The sequence below is a fragment of the Elgaria multicarinata genome, chromosome 2 (assembly GCF_023053635.1).
Source record: "Elgaria multicarinata webbii isolate HBS135686 ecotype San Diego chromosome 2, rElgMul1.1.pri, whole genome shotgun sequence".
NCBI lineage: Eukaryota > Metazoa > Chordata > Lepidosauria > Squamata > Anguidae > Elgaria > Elgaria multicarinata.
Genome location: NC_086172.1, coordinates 42,797,568 through 42,815,749, shown reverse-complemented (window position 1 = coordinate 42,815,749; position 18,182 = coordinate 42,797,568). Strand labels below are relative to the sequence as shown.

General features: G+C 42.5%; 1 protein-coding gene across 1 annotated transcript in view; it reads right to left on the bottom strand.

Moving 5' to 3' along the window:
• The window catches only part of SLC25A12 (solute carrier family 25 member 12), a 61,454-nt gene extending 49,983 nt beyond the window's left edge, over positions 1-11,471 (bottom strand). Inside the window, exons 1-2 of the mRNA XM_063116383.1 lie at positions 11,424-11,471; positions 8,683-8,736 (exon numbers count right to left, since the gene is read on the bottom strand). Coding sequence (XP_062972453.1) covers positions 8,683-8,736; positions 11,424-11,435 — 66 coding nt within the window. The 5' untranslated portion in view covers positions 11,436-11,471. The remainder of the gene's footprint in view (positions 1-8,682; positions 8,737-11,423) is intronic.
• Positions 11,472-18,182: the final 6,711 nt, after the last annotated feature.

Below are 18,182 nucleotides of genomic sequence, written 5' to 3'. Positions count from 1 at the left end.
CTAGCCCTGATGGTTGTGTGCTACCTCCAGTATATGAGTCAATAAGCCTGTGTGCACCAGTTGCTGGGGAACATGGGTGGGAGGGTGCTGTTGCACCATGTCCTGCTTGTTGGTCCCTGGCCAATGGCTGGTTGGCCACTGTGTGAACAGAGTGCTGGACTAGATGGACCCTTGGTCTGATCCAGCATGGCCCTTCTTATGTCTCTCTGTCTTAACTAACTCCCCTGCCCTTGCTTGGCCCAATCTACTGTAAGTGTAGAGTTAGCAAGTTTGCAATGCAATTTAATTTTAATGATTTTATTTTTTGTAATGCAAGACAAATCTAATATTTTAATTTTTTAAAGAATAAAAAATACTAATTTTAAATTTTAAATCTTATCAATCTTCCATCTGCATACAACTTCCATCTGTAATTTTTAGCTAGTAGCCGATATTTTGGCTTTACCTGGTGCTAAACTCCTGCATGAATACATTCTGCCACTGAAATATGAGCCCTCCCCAGGGAAAAGAGAGCACACAGAGCATTATTCAAACCACTTGCTCAAATATATGTAAAGTGATTAGAAAGTACATGCAAAGATGCCAACTGAATGTTCTATACCAAAGAAATTATTCACATTTTCTTAGAAACTCTGTCAAAGCAGCCTCTGAAAGTTTCCAGATAATTGCACCCAAACAAACTGAAGATTCCTTGCTTGCATTTAAATAATATCAACCTTGGAATACCTTAAGAAAAATGTAATAACGGTACATACTCTGAACAAAAGCAATATAAACAATGCATCTAGAAATCGAAACCGTGCATTCAGAATAAGTTACGTTAGCTGGGAAAATACGCATATCATTTACACTGTTTATTCTGCTGCCAAGACTCGGAGAATTTGAATTTATTATTTATAGTCTACATGTCCCAAAGGCTTTAGGTTGCTAACAAGATGTTAAAAAGTTATATATTTTACACTCTCTCACATAGACACGTACCACCTCCATGCCAACCACAAGCCATCAAAAGCCAGTACAACCCCCCTCCCCGCCTCAGACCACTTTCATTTACACCCTATTGTGATTTGGAAAATCTCCAGGAACAGGCTATTCCATGGTTCAAGGGTAGTCTTTGGGAATCCCTTCTATGTATCCGTCCAGTCCTAAACTGGACATACCTACATGTGAAACATTACATTTAGCATGCCAATCCAGTGTGGTCCCAGATACGTAGATTCTAGTTTGCATGTTACAGTTATGCATGGGCTGTTTAAACCATGTGTAGTTGGGAACCTTGGAGGACCAAGCAAGCGTGCTGCCTCCCGCTTCCACTTTGTTTCTGCTTTGGTTAAAAAAACACAACCAGAAATCTGAACCCGACTCTCTGGGTTGTTGAGAGAGAAACCCAGAATTGTTCCCCTCAAGAATTTGGGCCCAGGGTCACTTTGGGAAAACGATGACAGCAGGTGCTGCTGGACTCATGGCAAACATTTCACTGGGCAACGCACCCACCCTACTTTTTTTCCTTAAGGATATTGCGTTGTGACTGGAACCAACCTCAGTAAGCGGCTGCCCATGCCTGTCAAATTAGCCTATACGCAATTCCATATTGTCAGTTAACTTGTATGTTTCATAATGTAGTTGGATCCCTTTGACAGCTGAAACTTGCAAGGCAATAGGCAAGGCAAGGCTATATATCTTTTTGACAGCCGGAAGTGCGCACTTCTGAAACCAGCAACAACAATAAAAATAACAATATTTGCACAAATTCCTGAGTCCAAAAAAATAATTTAAATATATATTCTAGCCCATTTGTGCAAATGTTCCGCCCTCCCCAAAAAGCTAGGAAATGTAAACTGGGTCATAGTTGGAGCAAGAAGTGCGAAGACACAGGCAGACAAGATAGGACAAAGTCCCCTAGGATGTGTTTCGGAGCCAGCTGGAAGACCAAAGTGGGAAGGAGAGGGAGAACAACCCACATAAAGGCTGATTGCCTTTGGGCTCACCATGGATCATTCCATGAACAACCCACGCTGCGTAGCTTTTTGCCAGGGTGGGTTGCCATGTCATGCAGCACACTAGTATCATGTTTGAAGGCCTATCAATAGCTTTTAGAGAAGTACCAAGTCAGGAGTTTATTTACACCAAGCATTTTGAACAACTCTTTACTGGTGCAGGTTGGTTGAATAGCCTTCCACTAAGAAGGGACAGACTACTCTAGCCACTTGGAAAATATGAAGGCCAAAGCAAACTTAAGCAAAAGCTGTTGAGCTCAATAGTGCTTACTTCTACCTGAACACAGGGCTGAGAAGTAACCTTTTTTCTATTTTATGCAAGAAAATAAAACATTCTCATGAGAGACAGACACTATTTCAAATGGTGTTGGCAACAAGGCAAAATTACTGGAGCCGGGAGAATAATTATGCATTGCATGTTTTGTACAGATTTGCGTCAGCCAACTTTTAATGCCCTGATCAGCACTTGGCCCAATATATATATATTTTTAACAAAAAAAGGTTTAAGTTGCAATCATAAGCTGCCATGGAAGGTGGCTGATGGGTCACTGGACATTGTAGACCTCCCTTTCCACCCAGAGAAAGGGATTTCCACCTTCAGAGGTTGTCCCTGTGTGGTGGCAGACAGGGCCGAACTCTTGCTGCCTGAGGTGAAGGACAAAATGGCAGCCCCATTCCACATACAGAAGCCAGCTGGAGTGGAAGTCAAATCTTATTTCAACACTGGCGATGAGATGTTGTCCCCCACCAACCAGAGGCCAGGCCACCAGGATAGGTTGTGTGGTCAGTTCAGAAGGAAAAGCTGGGAGGCTGCCACTTCTGCCCCTCAGCAATTGCCACCTGAAGTGATTGCTTCACTCTGCCTAATTCTCTGACACCATTGCCTACTCTGCCATCTTTGCTCCACCTGTAGTGGTGAATTAAAAGTGCTGTATTGACGGTGGCTGAGAGGAGGACTTGGATCCAAAGTCACCAACATACTCTGAGAAAGCAGAAGTAGGCCAGCCCTGGCTGTTGCTCATCAAAATCTTAAAGGCAAATGTATCAGTAGACAGAAGACTCCAGGAAGGGAGAAGGCATCCAAACTCTTCAATCTGAAGTGTCACTTTGACACCTCCAGAAGCGTGAAGAAACCTCCCATATCAGGGCTACCATCAAGGGTTGGCACAGTCAGACACCTGCCTCGGGTCCACAGTAGGGCAAGATGCTCACTGACAAAAGCCCCCTGAACCTGTTCCTCCACTTCATCTGCTTGTTCTCTCTCCTCTCACACTGATCCAGCCAATGGTGTCCCTGAAGGTGGAGCAGAAGATGTCAGTGGGTGGATTTGCACGATCAGCGAAGTAAAATAAACAACGGTGGCTTATTTTCCTTCCCTATACATGTCGGTCGCTCACCACCTAATTTCCAAAAATTACCCTCACTGGACACCAGTTGTTGTGTTGTCCAAACCCAGAGAGGCTGGGTGGCAGGGATGGCTTACGAGCCACTCTGCAACCCTAGAACAAACGATGGGTTCCAGGGTGGTTTGTAAGCCACCCTCACTGGGTTCAGACGACATGACATGGGTAATTGTGGAAGTTAGGTGGTGCAAGACTGGCAAGTGGCAGGGCAGGTTTATTTTCACTCTCTGATCATAAGAACCCAGTCAGTGCCTATTTGCACACTGGCAAGCAAGGAGGTAGCAGCAATGATGAGGAAAAGGAGGAAGAGCAATAGCAGTTTGCGACAATGGTGGTGAGAAGACAGACTCACTGAGGGAGGGAGGGGGCACTGAAAGTGTCTTGCCCATAGGCCCTCCAAAACCTGCAGGTGGCACTGTCCAAAACTAACCACTAAAGAGAACTGAAGACGCCAGATGTTCCCTCCCTCCTGGGAAGAAGGCAGAGTGAGAGGTGAGAACAGATGTATTGCGGGAGCAATGTGTGTGTGTGATTAAGTGGATACAGAGAAGGTACCTAAAAAACAAATGGAATACTTTTTTTCATATCACCTGTATTGTTTATAATTTTGTTTTATTGTTACTGTAAGCCAACCAGACACTTTTGTTATGGGGCAGCCTATACATATTGCTAATCAATAAAAGAAAAAACGTTGTGCCTATACATTTTTTTTAATAAAGACAATGGTAAAGTTGAGGATCTTATTTATTTGTTTATTTATATCCACCATGCCCTTCCTCACAAAGAGTTCAGGGCAGCTTTAATATATGTAACTCTCAAGGGTTAACAAGAAATTATTTTTAATAATCATATCAAAAGATATTGATTTCCCTTCAAACATTCCTGAACTTGTCTCAGGAATTCCCATCACAAAATGCATTCACCCCACTTCGCATCAACCTTGCAAACTGAGATCTAACTGGACATATATTAGGCATAAAGTGTCACTTGTGATAAGATACACCATGGGAACAGGGGAAAGGGCATAAATATCATGTTCCACATGAAAAAGTAAGTGCATGAACTCCATTTCACTTAATGATCTTCACCTTCACTTGTCTCCATTTCCAAGGGTAGACAAATTTAGGCAGGAATGCACACCCTTTAGGCATTGCAGTACTGCATAATCCAAAGAGCATAAGAGAACTGGCCCATGTAAACTGCGCTTACATCCATAGTATTTCAACACAAGGTGCTTTAGATTTTGACATAAGGGGTTATGTCGCAAAAAATGATAAACAATGATGCTGCCTTGGAAAGATGGGCATCACTTAAATTGAAGCACTTATGGTAAGGTTAATGTACTTAAGATGAGTATCTTGTTACAGGTGATTTATGTATCAAGTAGTATTACCTTATATATTTCTCAAACATATTTTCAAAAATTTTATGTAACTTTTCGGAAGTTTATTGAGGGGGGTCTCCTCCTTGTTTTTCATTAAGTTGCCAATTAAAGAGGGAGGATTTAATTTTCCAGATCTTAGTTTATATCATAAGGCTTGTTTGTTAAGCTGCAGTAATTATTGGAAAGCAACTTTTCCTTTAATACTCCTCCCTGGGCTGTTTGGGAGTCAAATTATTTGGTACCTCTTTTAGGGTCTAAGCATATTGAAAAGAAAGTAAGGGTCCATCAACAATTTTGAAATACAGTGGCTTGCCAATTGCAGCTCGATCCATAATCTCATGCTAAGCTAACCTTATGGGAGAATCCAGTTTTGAAAATAGAGACATTTTATGTGCAGGAATTGGGCTGACAATGGAACTCATACTTTAAATCAGCTAATAGGTTTGAACAATGAATTCCTACCACTTTCAGTATTGCAGATTAGATGTCATTTATCATCTAGTACTAGTTTGCAGTATATTCAGCTTCAGCATTTGTTGGAGTCCATGTATGGCCCATCAGTGACGGGCGTTTCAGTGCCTCCTGCACTATTCAAGGAATTAATCAGTTCCTTACAGAAACCTACAGCAACTGTGTATAAAAGTCTTTTGGAATGTAGCAGAGTAAATGTTCAGAAGGTCAGAGAGATGAATGGAATAAGAAATTGGAACTCTCTATACAGTTTAATCAATGTAAAGTTTCCTTAACTTCCATAAGTACTATTTCTATAGAATTAAATTGAGATTGACTCAACAAAAAGTATGTTTCATGTTTATAGGAAACTACAGGAACTTGCTAAGAAGCTGGCTAGCTCTGCTAGATGGTAGCGATGTAACAAGGACAGTGCCTCATAAAGACATATGATGAGCTTCGGCTATTGGGCGGTATAAAAATGTAATAAATAAATAAATAAATAAATATGATGTGAGCATGTCCTATAGTTTCTTCCTTTTGGTTGGAAGTCATTGCTCATATACATTTTGTTCTTGAAAGATCTGTGATAACAGAGGATGTCTGTGCATTTTTAAACTACACCACTCTGATATGAAGATTAGCAGATGGACAGCAAAGGTGGTTACTGGGAGAGTTTACAGTTGCAAAGAGACTTGGGGTGCAAATCTATGCATGTTTAGGCAGAAAGAACTCCTACAATTCCCAGTATTCCCCAGCCAGCCAGTTTTTTTCCATCAAAATATGCAAAGAATTGCACCTTTATGCTCCAAGCTTGGAAGGAAAAACACCCACCAGCTATCATGCAATAGACTGAAGATCTTACTACTCTTGTTACATTTAAGTGTATCTCCTACAACCATCAAAGTTATATAGATGCTTATTTAGATAAATGGACTATTTATATTAATGTATAAATTTGAAATGGAAATGTTCATCATTTCCCTTCCCCTTTTGGTTTTTTCTTTTCCTTCTCCCTAGATCAAGGAAGATATTCATGATTATTCTATGTTGATATGTTTCACAATATGAATGTTTACCTTTCTTTATTTTTTTTATTGGGGGTTGTTTGCTGTTATCATTGTGTTGCAAATAAAATGATTTTTTAAAAGAAAAAATGATGCTGCCCAACACCTCACAGGGAAATTCAAACCTGCACATCCTACCAAGTGATGAATAATTCTATAAACACACACACATACACACACACGGATTATGATCCAGCCTAAATTAAAAACTCACAGGAACAGAGGAAGTTGACTTATTCTAAGTGAGACCAAGGGGAAGAGGTGGGTGCACTGCAGGCAGTGTGCCCTCTCTTCTGCTCATGCACAACAACCCATCACTTTTTAAACGATAACATTACAGGCGAACATGGGCTAGAACTCCCTCAATTTCAGTAGGAGAATTAAGCATGTTCTTTAATTCCTTCTACTGCAATAGGTAGGCTTAGAAGTGCCTAATTTTGGTTGGATTGTGCCGGAATAAGGAAGGCAATAAAATGCATCTCTGACATTCTGATCTTTCAAATATAAAAAACAGACTTGTATTGTCTGAAACATGTATTTGCAAACATGCTCTTTCATGAATGGAAGGGATCCTTCTGTTTGCAGAAGGGTTGGTAATCCAGTGGAGGCTACTACTGATGGAGTGGGAAGTCATGATTTTCCCTAATTCCACTTTCCCACTGCAGCTCCTCACATCACCTTCCGTGATCCTGCTGAGCATAGAAGGCTACAGGGGAATCAGCAAAAATAACTTCCCCCATCTTTCCACCAGTAGGAGAATTCCGTGAGTGAAGTTCCTCTCTTTATAATGGAATAATTAAAGATAAATAACAACCTACTATTATTCTTATGTTTAACATTCAATATTTGGGTTCAATTGTTTTTCCCTAGGCAGGGAAGATTAGTCTTCCTGTAACAAAAATATATATTTTTTTAAAAAGTCAGTCTTAGAATGTAAACAATTAGTGTATTATTTATTGAAATATTTTTATTTAGGCCTTTCTGTCCAAACGGACCCCCAAGGTGATATACAACTTTAAAAATAATCCCATATCAGAACAATCAAATCAGAAACACAGCAAATCATCTTTAAAACATCCAAAGAGCAGAAACCCCATCAACAGTCAGCCTAAACAAAACAGTCTTTACAGCCCACCTAAAGTTAGATGAAGATGTGGCCAATCTTTTGGAAGTGAGTTCCACAACTGGGGTGCCATTACAGAAAAGACCCTGTCCCCACCAACCTCGTCTCTCTTGGTGATAGGACATGTAACAGGGCCTCTAATTGGACAACAGCTTGGAGGTGGAGCGAGGGGAGGAAAATGGAGGACAAGAATGTGCAAGGCAAACCTGTACAACACAGACATAATACTCAGAAGTTGGCTGCAGCCAGAGCTCTCCCTGACTATATGTGGCCCTCTGGATTCTTCACAGGAATGTCTGTGGTTCCACAGGATTGAGATAGAAATGAGAGGAACTTACTTCTGCTCTCTCTCATTCAGAGACAGGAGGTGGGACTGGTGCCTTCCTTGCCAGCCTGCTGTATCCTGCTAGCCATGCTATGCAGGCAACCTGCGTCTGAGACCTACCAATGTGTGAGTGGCAGAATAGAGACATGAAGAGGCGGGGTGGGGTGGGGGAGAAGGAACCACAAAAAGACAACTGAAGAAAAATGGATGGATGTGAATCAGATATGGGGCACAGAGAAACCTGTGGGGTGTGGAAACAGAGAAAAAGAGGGATGAAAATCAAGATGCAGTGAATGCAAAAGAAAAAAGTAAGAGAATAACAGATGGGTGCAGGGCAGATAAGACTATGCTATGAGACCCAAGCAGAAGATGGGAGGAAACTTAAAAGATAGCACTGGCTTAAAAAAATGTAGCAAAAATGTTTTACCATGTTAATATAGTAATGCAACCCATCTGAGTTAATAAAAATGTCACCCCCAGATTATTTATATCTATACAATTCAGGGTAAAATTTGACATGTACCTCTAAAATTTCTTAGTGCTACTGAAAGCACCTACTTGATCATTCCATCTGCACACTATCTAGAAAAGAAAGTTAGGCAGATGCCTTTGTTGGCTGCTCCCAAGCACTCCTAATCCTTAATTAGCACTTACAGTACCAAGCTGAGCATCATAAACAATTAAAGCTCTTTCTATATGGGCCTTTGTAGAAATGTTTGCACCACTTTTCCAGCATACCACCAAAAGACAGGAAATGACAACAGCTAAAAATATAGACCCCTGGACAGCATCAAACACTCTCTCTCATTCCAGCATCTGATGAAATGGGCTCTGATCCAATGAAAGTTTATAATAAAGCTGTTGGTCTTTAAGAAGACTTTTTGTGGTTTCTGCTGAGACAGACCCCGGAAAACATCAAACAGACCTGCTTACCTGCAAAAATATGTTGCGTAGCTCATTTGGATCTGCTCTTTTGGTTGTCTGAACCTATAAAGCCAAAAGGGGGAAAGAAAAGAGAGTTAATACTTCACTTGTCAAGTTATTCATCTACCAAGTACGGAAACCTCATACTGCAATCTACACTGATAAGAGTAATAAATATCAAGTCTCTTATCTAAATGATAAAGTGAGTTCCAGACATTCAGACACATGTTTCCATTGCTTAACTTTAAACAATTGAGATACTCATGGCATCTGTCAAACTCAGGTAGGACTGCCAGAGAAAGAGAAACAGCAAAATAATGAAGACAAGTAGCTAAAGTAAAGTGTCCCAGCCAGAAGGCTATTGCATTCTCAGGCCAAGAAGTTATAGTAAACCGCAAATAAGAATGAGGAAGTACAAGCAGGAATCTGCAAATAAACTCCAACACACACCTCACACACACATGCCTCATTCACACATGCAAGGAGGGGGTGGTAGTTAGGGTACCTATAGAGAAGGCAGGGCAAGTGAAACTATTGCAAACAGGCCTGGAAACATGACAACAGAACCATGCGGTGCCACGTGGTTCTGGTAACCACACCCCCTCCATAGTTAGTGGACGTTCCTCTGCACAGTTTAACCATTTATCTGGCCTCATCTGCAGTGCGAATGGGTTCCCAGCAGCCACTCTATTGAAAAATGGGGGGGAATGACTGCTCAGCCATAGATAAAGTCCACGGCAGCAAGAGTGTCACTGGACTCTATGGTTGTGGCCTACAAACCACCCGAAGGCCATTTAAACCCCCAGGGAGCCCGCTACATTTCACAGTGAGCCACCTGGGGGCCTTAAGCCTGCTGCAGCTATCATTGTGGCGTTTTTCTCACCCCCACATGACACGCTAAGCCATCATAATTAGCTCTAAATACTTAACTATTGTGGCTTAGTATGACATCTGAACAGGCCCACTGCCTCCAGAACATGATCAGGTAGCACTGCAATTTAGCATGTGCAATAGAATATCGCATGTTATTTTGCCTATAGTGTATTTTTCTAGATGAATTCCAACACTCTCTCTTACTGACCCACAAAAGGACCTCTCAGTTGTCTTGACCTCTAACAAACCTTGGGTGGGGAAGAGTACCTATGTAACTTTAACATCCTTCACACTTCAATGATCTTAACTAAAAGTACCTTACCTCATATCCTCCTCCTCTTTAAAACCGCTTATATGCCATATCTCTAAACCAGGAATGGGCAACTTGTGGCCCTCCAGTATGTGTTCACTTACAACTTCCATCAGCCCTACCCAACATAGACAACAATGAGAGATCATGTGGGTTGAAAGCCTAAACATCTGGAGGGCCACAAGTCACCCACCATTACGTCTATAGAGATGCCCGAAAAGACAATCAAACATAAGGCAGCCCTCTCTATGAAAATTGGCTATGTGAGAGACAAGGAGCATACTCTGTCTTGAACACCTCTCCTACATTAAGTATGCAATCCTATGCATGTTTAGACAGGAAAAAAGTCCTACAACTCCCAGCATGCCCCAGCCAGCATTCCTGGCTAAGGCATGCTGGAGGTTGTAGGACATTTTCTGTCTAAACAAGTGTAGTAGGATTGCACACTTCATTGGAATGTAAAACATCGACCTATCCCAACCCCTGTCCCAGGAAGTGCAACAAAACAATCTTTTATGCAGTTAATTTACAACAGAAAAAACTCCCAATTTTGAGTTTGTTTTCTCTTGAGGACACCAGAGGCCTCCAAGGCCCTAACCCTCCTCTTCCTATCTTCCCCCAGGCCTAAGCTCCTAATGAGGGCAAAGCTTGGGGGGATGTCTCTTACTACCTGCATAAAAGTCCATTTGTGCAGTGTGCAGCTAATTACTCCAGAATAATCACCACTCCAGCATTCCATGGATCACTTACTGTGGATTAGCAAGCTTGCCCTATCCATGCACACACACTAGAAGCCTTTCGCCACCATGTCTGAGTACGACAGGATAATTAAAGAGTCTTATGGAATAGCTAATTAAGGGTGAACCCTCTGTTGAACTCCTGAAGAGGCAAAACTCTTTGGGTGTGTGTGGCTGCTTTTATCTTAGGGAAGCATGGAGGGGCAAGGATGAAAAGTACATGCGCTTCCTCCTCGGTATTACTTGCCTCAGATTCGACTTTTTCCTTTATCTTCATTTATTATATACCCCACCAACACTCCACTTCAACTATCTGGAGTAACTCCTCAGATTTATAGTTACCAAGGCAGATGACAACCCATTTCAACTGAACATATTGGGGAAGGCAATGGGATATTTCCCCCCACTTCTGAGCGTAAACAGAGTGGTCGAAAGCAAGCCCTCAATCCCTATGAGGTGGTCTCGAGTCTGTGCTTCGCAGGCGTGCCCTCCACCAGACCCCCTACCGCCTCTTTCTCCTCAGGCTCCATTTGCTTGACCATTTACCCCTCCCCGGTACCCCCTTCCCACTAGGGGCGCCTTTACGTTCACCGTTCACCGTAAACACACCCGACCGTCCTTCCTAACTCTTGCCTCCCGCTGCCCCTCGCAGCGGGCCGCCGGCGGGGGTCGAAGCCAGCCCAGCAGCCGCGGGTCCTCTTCCTCCTCCTCCCGCCCCCGTTCCCCTCAGTCGCCCAGGTCAGCGTGGCCGGTCGCTGGGAAGAGCCGCCCGCGCAAACCGGCTTCTTATGCAACAAGCCGAGAAGGAGAAGAAAAAGGAGGAGAGTCACCTTGACCGCCATGCTGAGTTCGGGGAAACGGATGGAGGAGGAGGAGGTGGAGCCTCTCAGCGGTGCTGTCAGCCGGCGGGTGCGCTGCCGCAGCAACACCAGCCCACCCCGCCTGCCTCAGCCCGGCCCTATGTTAATGAGAATCCCCTGCCAAATTCGGAGCTTGTCCCACCGTGACCTCGCTTGCCGGCGCGCCGTTGCCGGGCCGGGCTCGACTCTCGAAGGCGGCGCGAAAGGGAATGCCCCGCCACGTTCTGACGAGCCGCCCGCGGCGTCATAGAGAGCCCGTGCCCGCCTGCCTGCCTTCCGCCGCCGCCTTGCAGCGGGTAACAAACAAACAAACACGTCCCCAACAGTAATTTTTTTTCTCCTCCAAAACGACACTCTTCTTTGACAGCTTGACATCTAACACATTTACTTAAAGCCATATTTTGCGGGGGGGGGGCACTTTTTGTACCACCGCGCCGGAAGAATAGTTTTGGATAACTCCAAAGCTTGCACATAAGAACATAAGAAGTGCCCTGATGCTGGATCAGACCAAGGGCCCATCTAGTCCAGCACTCTGTTCGCACTGTGGCCAACCAGCCATCGGCCAGGGATGAACAAGCAGGACATGGTGCAACAGCACCCTCCCACCCATGTTCCCCAGCAACTGGTGCACACAGGCTTATTGCCTCGAATGCTGGAGATAGCACACAACCATCAGAGCTAGTAGCCATTAATAGCCTTTGCCTCCAGGAATTTATCCAACCCTCTTTTAAAGCCATCCAGATTGGTGGCCATCACTACATCTTGTAGTGAGTTCAATAACAGTTTTGTGGAATTCTGGTTGGTCCTAATAGGTTTTGCCCAACTGTGGATTTTAGATTGTTTTGCATCCTGCCAAGATCATCCCAAACCAACAGGAAAAAAGTTATTTTTCTAAGTTTATTTGCCATGCAGAGAAGATTGGGGTGGGTGAGTGGGCTGTCGCAGCATGTGGAAAAGGGAGAGTAAGCCTTTCCTCCCCAGCTGCAATCTGGCAATGAAACAGAGCGAGAAACCCTTCTATTGGCATTAATTGACACTCAGGGTTGTGTAGAATATATCCAGGGCACTATTGAATAGATATGGGGCCAGGACTAGCAATGCCCCTGCTTCTAGATAATGATGCATAGGGTCTTCTTGCAGCCCATTTCATTTGCTTCAGTACAACTTATTTCTATGCTGATGTCCAACTCCCGGTTTTCAAGGGATCCTGGAGCCAACACAGAGTCGTATAGACACACACACCCAAGTTGAGAGGGGCCATAGCACTGTGGCAGAACATGTGCTTTGAATGCAGAAGATCCCAGATTCAGGTCAAGAGATCTTAGGTAGCAGTGTTGGGCGCCTATCCCTTTCCTGAGCCCTTGGAGAGCCACTGCCAGTAAGAACAGGGCACTCTTGGGCTAATTGGACGAATAGCCTGAGTCATGAGACAGTTCCATTGTTCTTACATTTGGGAGGGATCCCAGTTCACTGAATTTTGTTTAAATGGCTTGTAAAGAATAATATATATTCCTTGTAAACCTTTTGGTTTCTTCTGTTACAGATGCTTCAGCTACTCAGTCATTTGCGTGTGTTTGATAAAAGCTCAAGTTCACCGCCTTACAAAGGTTGTCTCATTTGTTATCACAGCTCATTAATTTTGCTAGATCAGTGGATAGGGTAAGTAGCTGATGTATGGGAACTTCTGAACTGTAAAAAAAGAGAGAAAAAACCAAGCTCAACCATCTTTTGACACTTCCACTTCTTAAATCGCTTAAGGTTCTCACAGCTTCAATCAAATATATACTTCCAACATCCTCTTTATTTGCTGGTTGCATGTAGAAAGAACTTGCTCAAAGTTGGGCCTATAAGGGCACCATGGAATGTACCCCAGGTACTCGTAAGCCTCCAAACTTGGAGACTTATGAGCATTCTATGGGCCTGTTCAGACAATATGATAACTCATGGTTAGACCACTAACCCTTTTGCAGCAAATATGTAGTGTGCATGTTTAAACCGTGGTTATGTAGCCACCATGGGTAGGAATAGTTCACACAACCTGCTAAGCCATAATGTTTAGCTCAAAATGCTTAAGCACAGGGACATAGTAGAGCAGGAGGCGCCTGGCACCTCCTGCTCTGTATTTAAGCTAGATGATCATTTTCACCCATCTAGCAGAGGCTTCGGGGAGGGGGAGAGAAAGAGGGTGGGGTGGCCATAGGATTTCTCATATGGCTACCATCTCAGTCTCCTTCCCTGCCTACCCCTGGGAACACCTCCTTTTCCCGATCTCTATGTTCCATTTTGCACGCATGGAGAGATAGATGGTACGAAGAGCATGGTTTCCTGGCTCCCGGCTCAGAGCCCTGTCTACGAGCTTGGAGCCAAGGAACCAAACAATCCTAGACACTGTTTAGGGAGACATACCATTGCTCCCTAAATTAGTAATTTGTGAAGAAATAGAAATATCTATAGGGGCTATAAAATCCATGCTTATAGTAGGAATTAATTTCAAAAAGTATTGGTAGAGTGATGGTGCATAGAGGACTCTATGGGACAAGGGTTCAACCCACTGAAGGAAGAAAAGAGTGTTTGAGAAAGGGCTTTAGATCAGTGGTGGACCACATGCTTAGCTTGCGGAAAATCCCAGATTCAGTTCCCAGCATCTTGATGTAGTGTCATGGATCTGCCACAAAAGGTTGGTGGCACAAGCCTTAATATGCTCAAAATTATTACTGAAGAAAGTGACTATTTCCCCATCCCCCACCACAAAAAAGCAAAACCTATCTTGTCTTGAAGCTGCAAGCCCCAGCAATTAAGTATTTGCATAAAATGTATTAGTAATCCAGAGAATTAAATAAACAATAAGATAACTGGTACCAATAGAGAAGATGCAAGCAAGTTCACAATGAATCCTGGGTAACTGGCATAAAAAATAATGGTCAGGTTGACTTGGATGGTATTCAAAGAGAAAATGAGTTAAAGCCCTAACACTTGGGCCAAAAACTTATTTGAGTAATGGACAACTGTGAGGCTGTATTATTCGAGGTCAAAAGTGTACTTAAAGTTTTTGCTTATCAATTAATGAGAAAAATATTGTGTAAGATATAGACAACAAAAAGCTTGATATCTAGATATCTAGAAACAATTATAGACTTTTAATTGGCAACTTTTGAATTAGGATTTATCTTCTCAAAGGTGTAATTCAAAATTGATCTTATCTAGCCTGAAAGGTGTACATGTAAGCCTCTTATGTATGGTCTAATTTTAAAAGAATGTTTAATAACAATTAAATTACTAAGACTGTGAGCTCTAATTTATGGGATAGTAGATAATATAGCTAGAGTGACCAGATGCAAAAGAGGGCAGGGCTCTTGCAGCTTTAACTGTTGTGATGAATAAGGAATTCCACCAGGTTCTGCATGCATACAAATGACACCTGCTGAAATCCCCTTTTCTATACAACTGTTAAAGATAACATGAGCCCCATCCTCCTTTCCATACAGTAAACTGCCCAGAGAGCTTCTGCTATGGGGTGGTATATAAATGTAACAAACAAACAAACAAATAAATACAGTCACTCTATATTAAAACACTCCTTGTGAACTAAAAATATTGTTCCTCCCTCACCTCCTTCACTGCCCACTATTGCTGCATGGCATAGGATTTATTATTTATTTATTTATTTTAATAACTCTTCACACAATGACAGCACATCCACGGCAATATATGCACTTCTGTTGGGGAGCCCATTACTAAGGCCTTGGCTAGACCTAAGGTTTATCCTGGGATCATCCTGGGATCATGTCTGTTCATGTAAATGACACACAGGGGATCCCAGGAGCAGGCAGGGACAACCCCGGGACGATCCCGGTATAAACCTTAGGTCTAGCTAAGGCCTAAGTCATGAGGCTCTATCTCTTTCGTTGTGCTCACTTAAAGCACAAAGGGGGGAACTATGGAGAAAGGGCACATTGCACAAACAGCCTGGCCTCAGAACGAATAAAAAAAGAGCAGTTTGCCAAGTTTCTCGGTCTCAGGATGCCACACACAAATGCTCAGCACGATCCTGAGCATCTTTCCTTGAACTGGGGGGTACAAGGACAAAGGACCCCAGATAGGTAGGCAAAAGAAAAAGGAATCTATTGTGTAAAGTATGGCTGCTGCAAATGACTTTGCCTCACTTCAATATACAAAAGCAAAAGTGTGTATTGGCTAACCAGTCCTTCCTCTCTCAGCAGCTGCTATCTTCCATATATAGAACACAAAGTTAAGTATGCCCTGTGCAGGAATAGGGACCCTAAACGCCAGGTCCTCCACTCCAACTATTTCTACTGCTGGCCCAAAACTCAAGATCCCTTCTGCCCTGCAGGATCACATAGAGCAGAGCAAACAATGACCGCACACACATAGTACTATCTCAGCTCCACATCGGGGCAGGCTATGTATTGTGCTTCAAGATGATGGCCTCCTAGCACTATCAGTCAGAAGGCATTGGGCATCTATTCTATCTTTTCTTCCATATATTTTTTTCTGGTAGGGAAAAAAGACAGAAGAAGCGGTTGGAAAGTACAGGAGGGATACAAACTGAAAACAATGTCATCTGGACACCCATAAAATTTTGTGAATGAGGCAGTAAGATTGCACAATAGAAGCCTTGTTAGGAAGCACCATCCGCGCTACACTTTCTCCTATCAAGAGAAGGAACCTGAGCAAGAGCATTGGAAGAGCACCTGGATGGGGCTCACTTCCTCTTAAGCACCTCCTATGGAGACAGATACAAATTAATAAGAACATAAGAAGAGCCCTGCTGGGTCAGACCAAGGGTTCATCTGGTCCAGCATTTTGTTTACACAGTGGCCAACCAGCTACCCATGGGAAACCCATAAGCAGGACATGATTGAAACAGCACTCTCGCACCCACCCCATATTCCTCATCAGGTAGAGTACATAGCAAACTGCCTCTGATACTGGTGGAGCATATAGGCGTCAGGACTAATAGCCAGTGATAGCCTTATTCTCCATGAATTTGTCCAATCCCCTTCTAAAGCCATCAAACTGGTGGCCATCTCTACATCTTGTGGAAGTGAGTTCCATAGTTTACATATGTGCTGTGTGAAAGAACAGGTATTGTTCCTGTGTCTCTTTTGGCTTGCCGCAGCCAGCCTCCCAACAGGTGCAGAAACAAAGACAGCCCTCTTTTCAAGTGCAACACAGACCTCAACTGAGTATCCACTTAGTTTCCTAGTCCATACAAACAACTCTTTGGAACGCTGAGCATTCCAAGCACAACCCTAATTCGGTGCCTTCCAGATGTGTTGGACTACATCATACTAGCTAGGAAAGATGGGAGTTGTAGTGTAATAATCTGGAAAGTACCAGGTTGCGGGGGGCTGGTAGCGTGATGCAGATATTGGCCCCATTCAGAACACACCTTAAACCATGGCTTTAACCACAGCAAATAAGGCTTTTTGCTTTATTAACCATGGTTAAAGCTGTGGTTTAAGGTGTCTTCTGAACACCGCCTGGCTTTCTGGCTTAACCACTATGGTTAAAGCCATGGTTTAAGGTTTCTTCTGAAAGGGACCAATGTCAAGCAAGTAGCACCTGAGAGAGAATTGTGAATACTAGATCCCAATGGTGCTCATGTGCTTCATCACATCTTTTAGGATTTTGTTTACATTGTGCTGGCAGTCATTGGAATGTCTGATGTGTTCTCACACTGCTGCAGAGCTTTTTTAGAGATGCACGTGGTTCTTTTTATGATGACAGTTTTCAGCCATCAATCACATTGATTGTAGTGTCTCATTCTCTACATAATGTCCTTTATCATATGTAGTTCTTTTGCATGTCAGTATTTCAGTATGATGTATCTGTTTTAACATTCAGTGCCTGGGATCATTTTTCTATTATTGTGCATTAAATTTTGCATCATATGTAAGTGTATTTGTATTTATCTGCACAACTGTTGTATGCCCAAGGACATATCCTTGTCTATTTTCTGCTCCTTGATAAAAGCCTGCACATTGTTATAGTTGCAGTTAGTTGGTTAATGGGGGTTCAGCAGATGAGGATCCCTTTCCCGCACCCTGGTTCTTATTCACCTTAGCTGGCCTCAGGATGAAAGTCATTTATTTATTTTTATTGGCTTTAATAAATCATAAATAAATAAGACAACTTGGGAATACATTGACAATTATCTGTCATCAATATCCTACATTACAATACAGAGATTAACCCACCTATACTCTATTGATTTAGCCTACTCCATTCATATTCTATTATCCTAACAAATCTTTCCATAATCAAGCAAGAATCTCTGGTGGTTTTAATGTTTCCTTGTGCCTAAGTATATGGAATTGCTCAAATCCTCAATGAAAAGATGTTTAGGATTGTACTGTATGCGTATTCAGGACCACAGTCTAGATTTTATTCATATTTAAGTGCATTTATATTTTTTTTTTACAATAACACAATTTAAATAATAAGACATTAATACATAGTAACACTTCAAACTGCGCATTTCCCAATTTAATTTTCATTCTTATTCAAAGAGCATTTTATTCTTTAAAAAGCTATACACTCTGTATTAATAGACCTGTTACTGAAATATTCAGCATTCATTATTTTGCTCATTTGTTACTTGTTCTTTTATTCTGTTACTTGTGATTGCCATATTATCCTGTAGTATCAAGTGTATTATTATACTGGATTGTTAATTCTGAAGGAAGTTCAAGTTTAATCACTTCA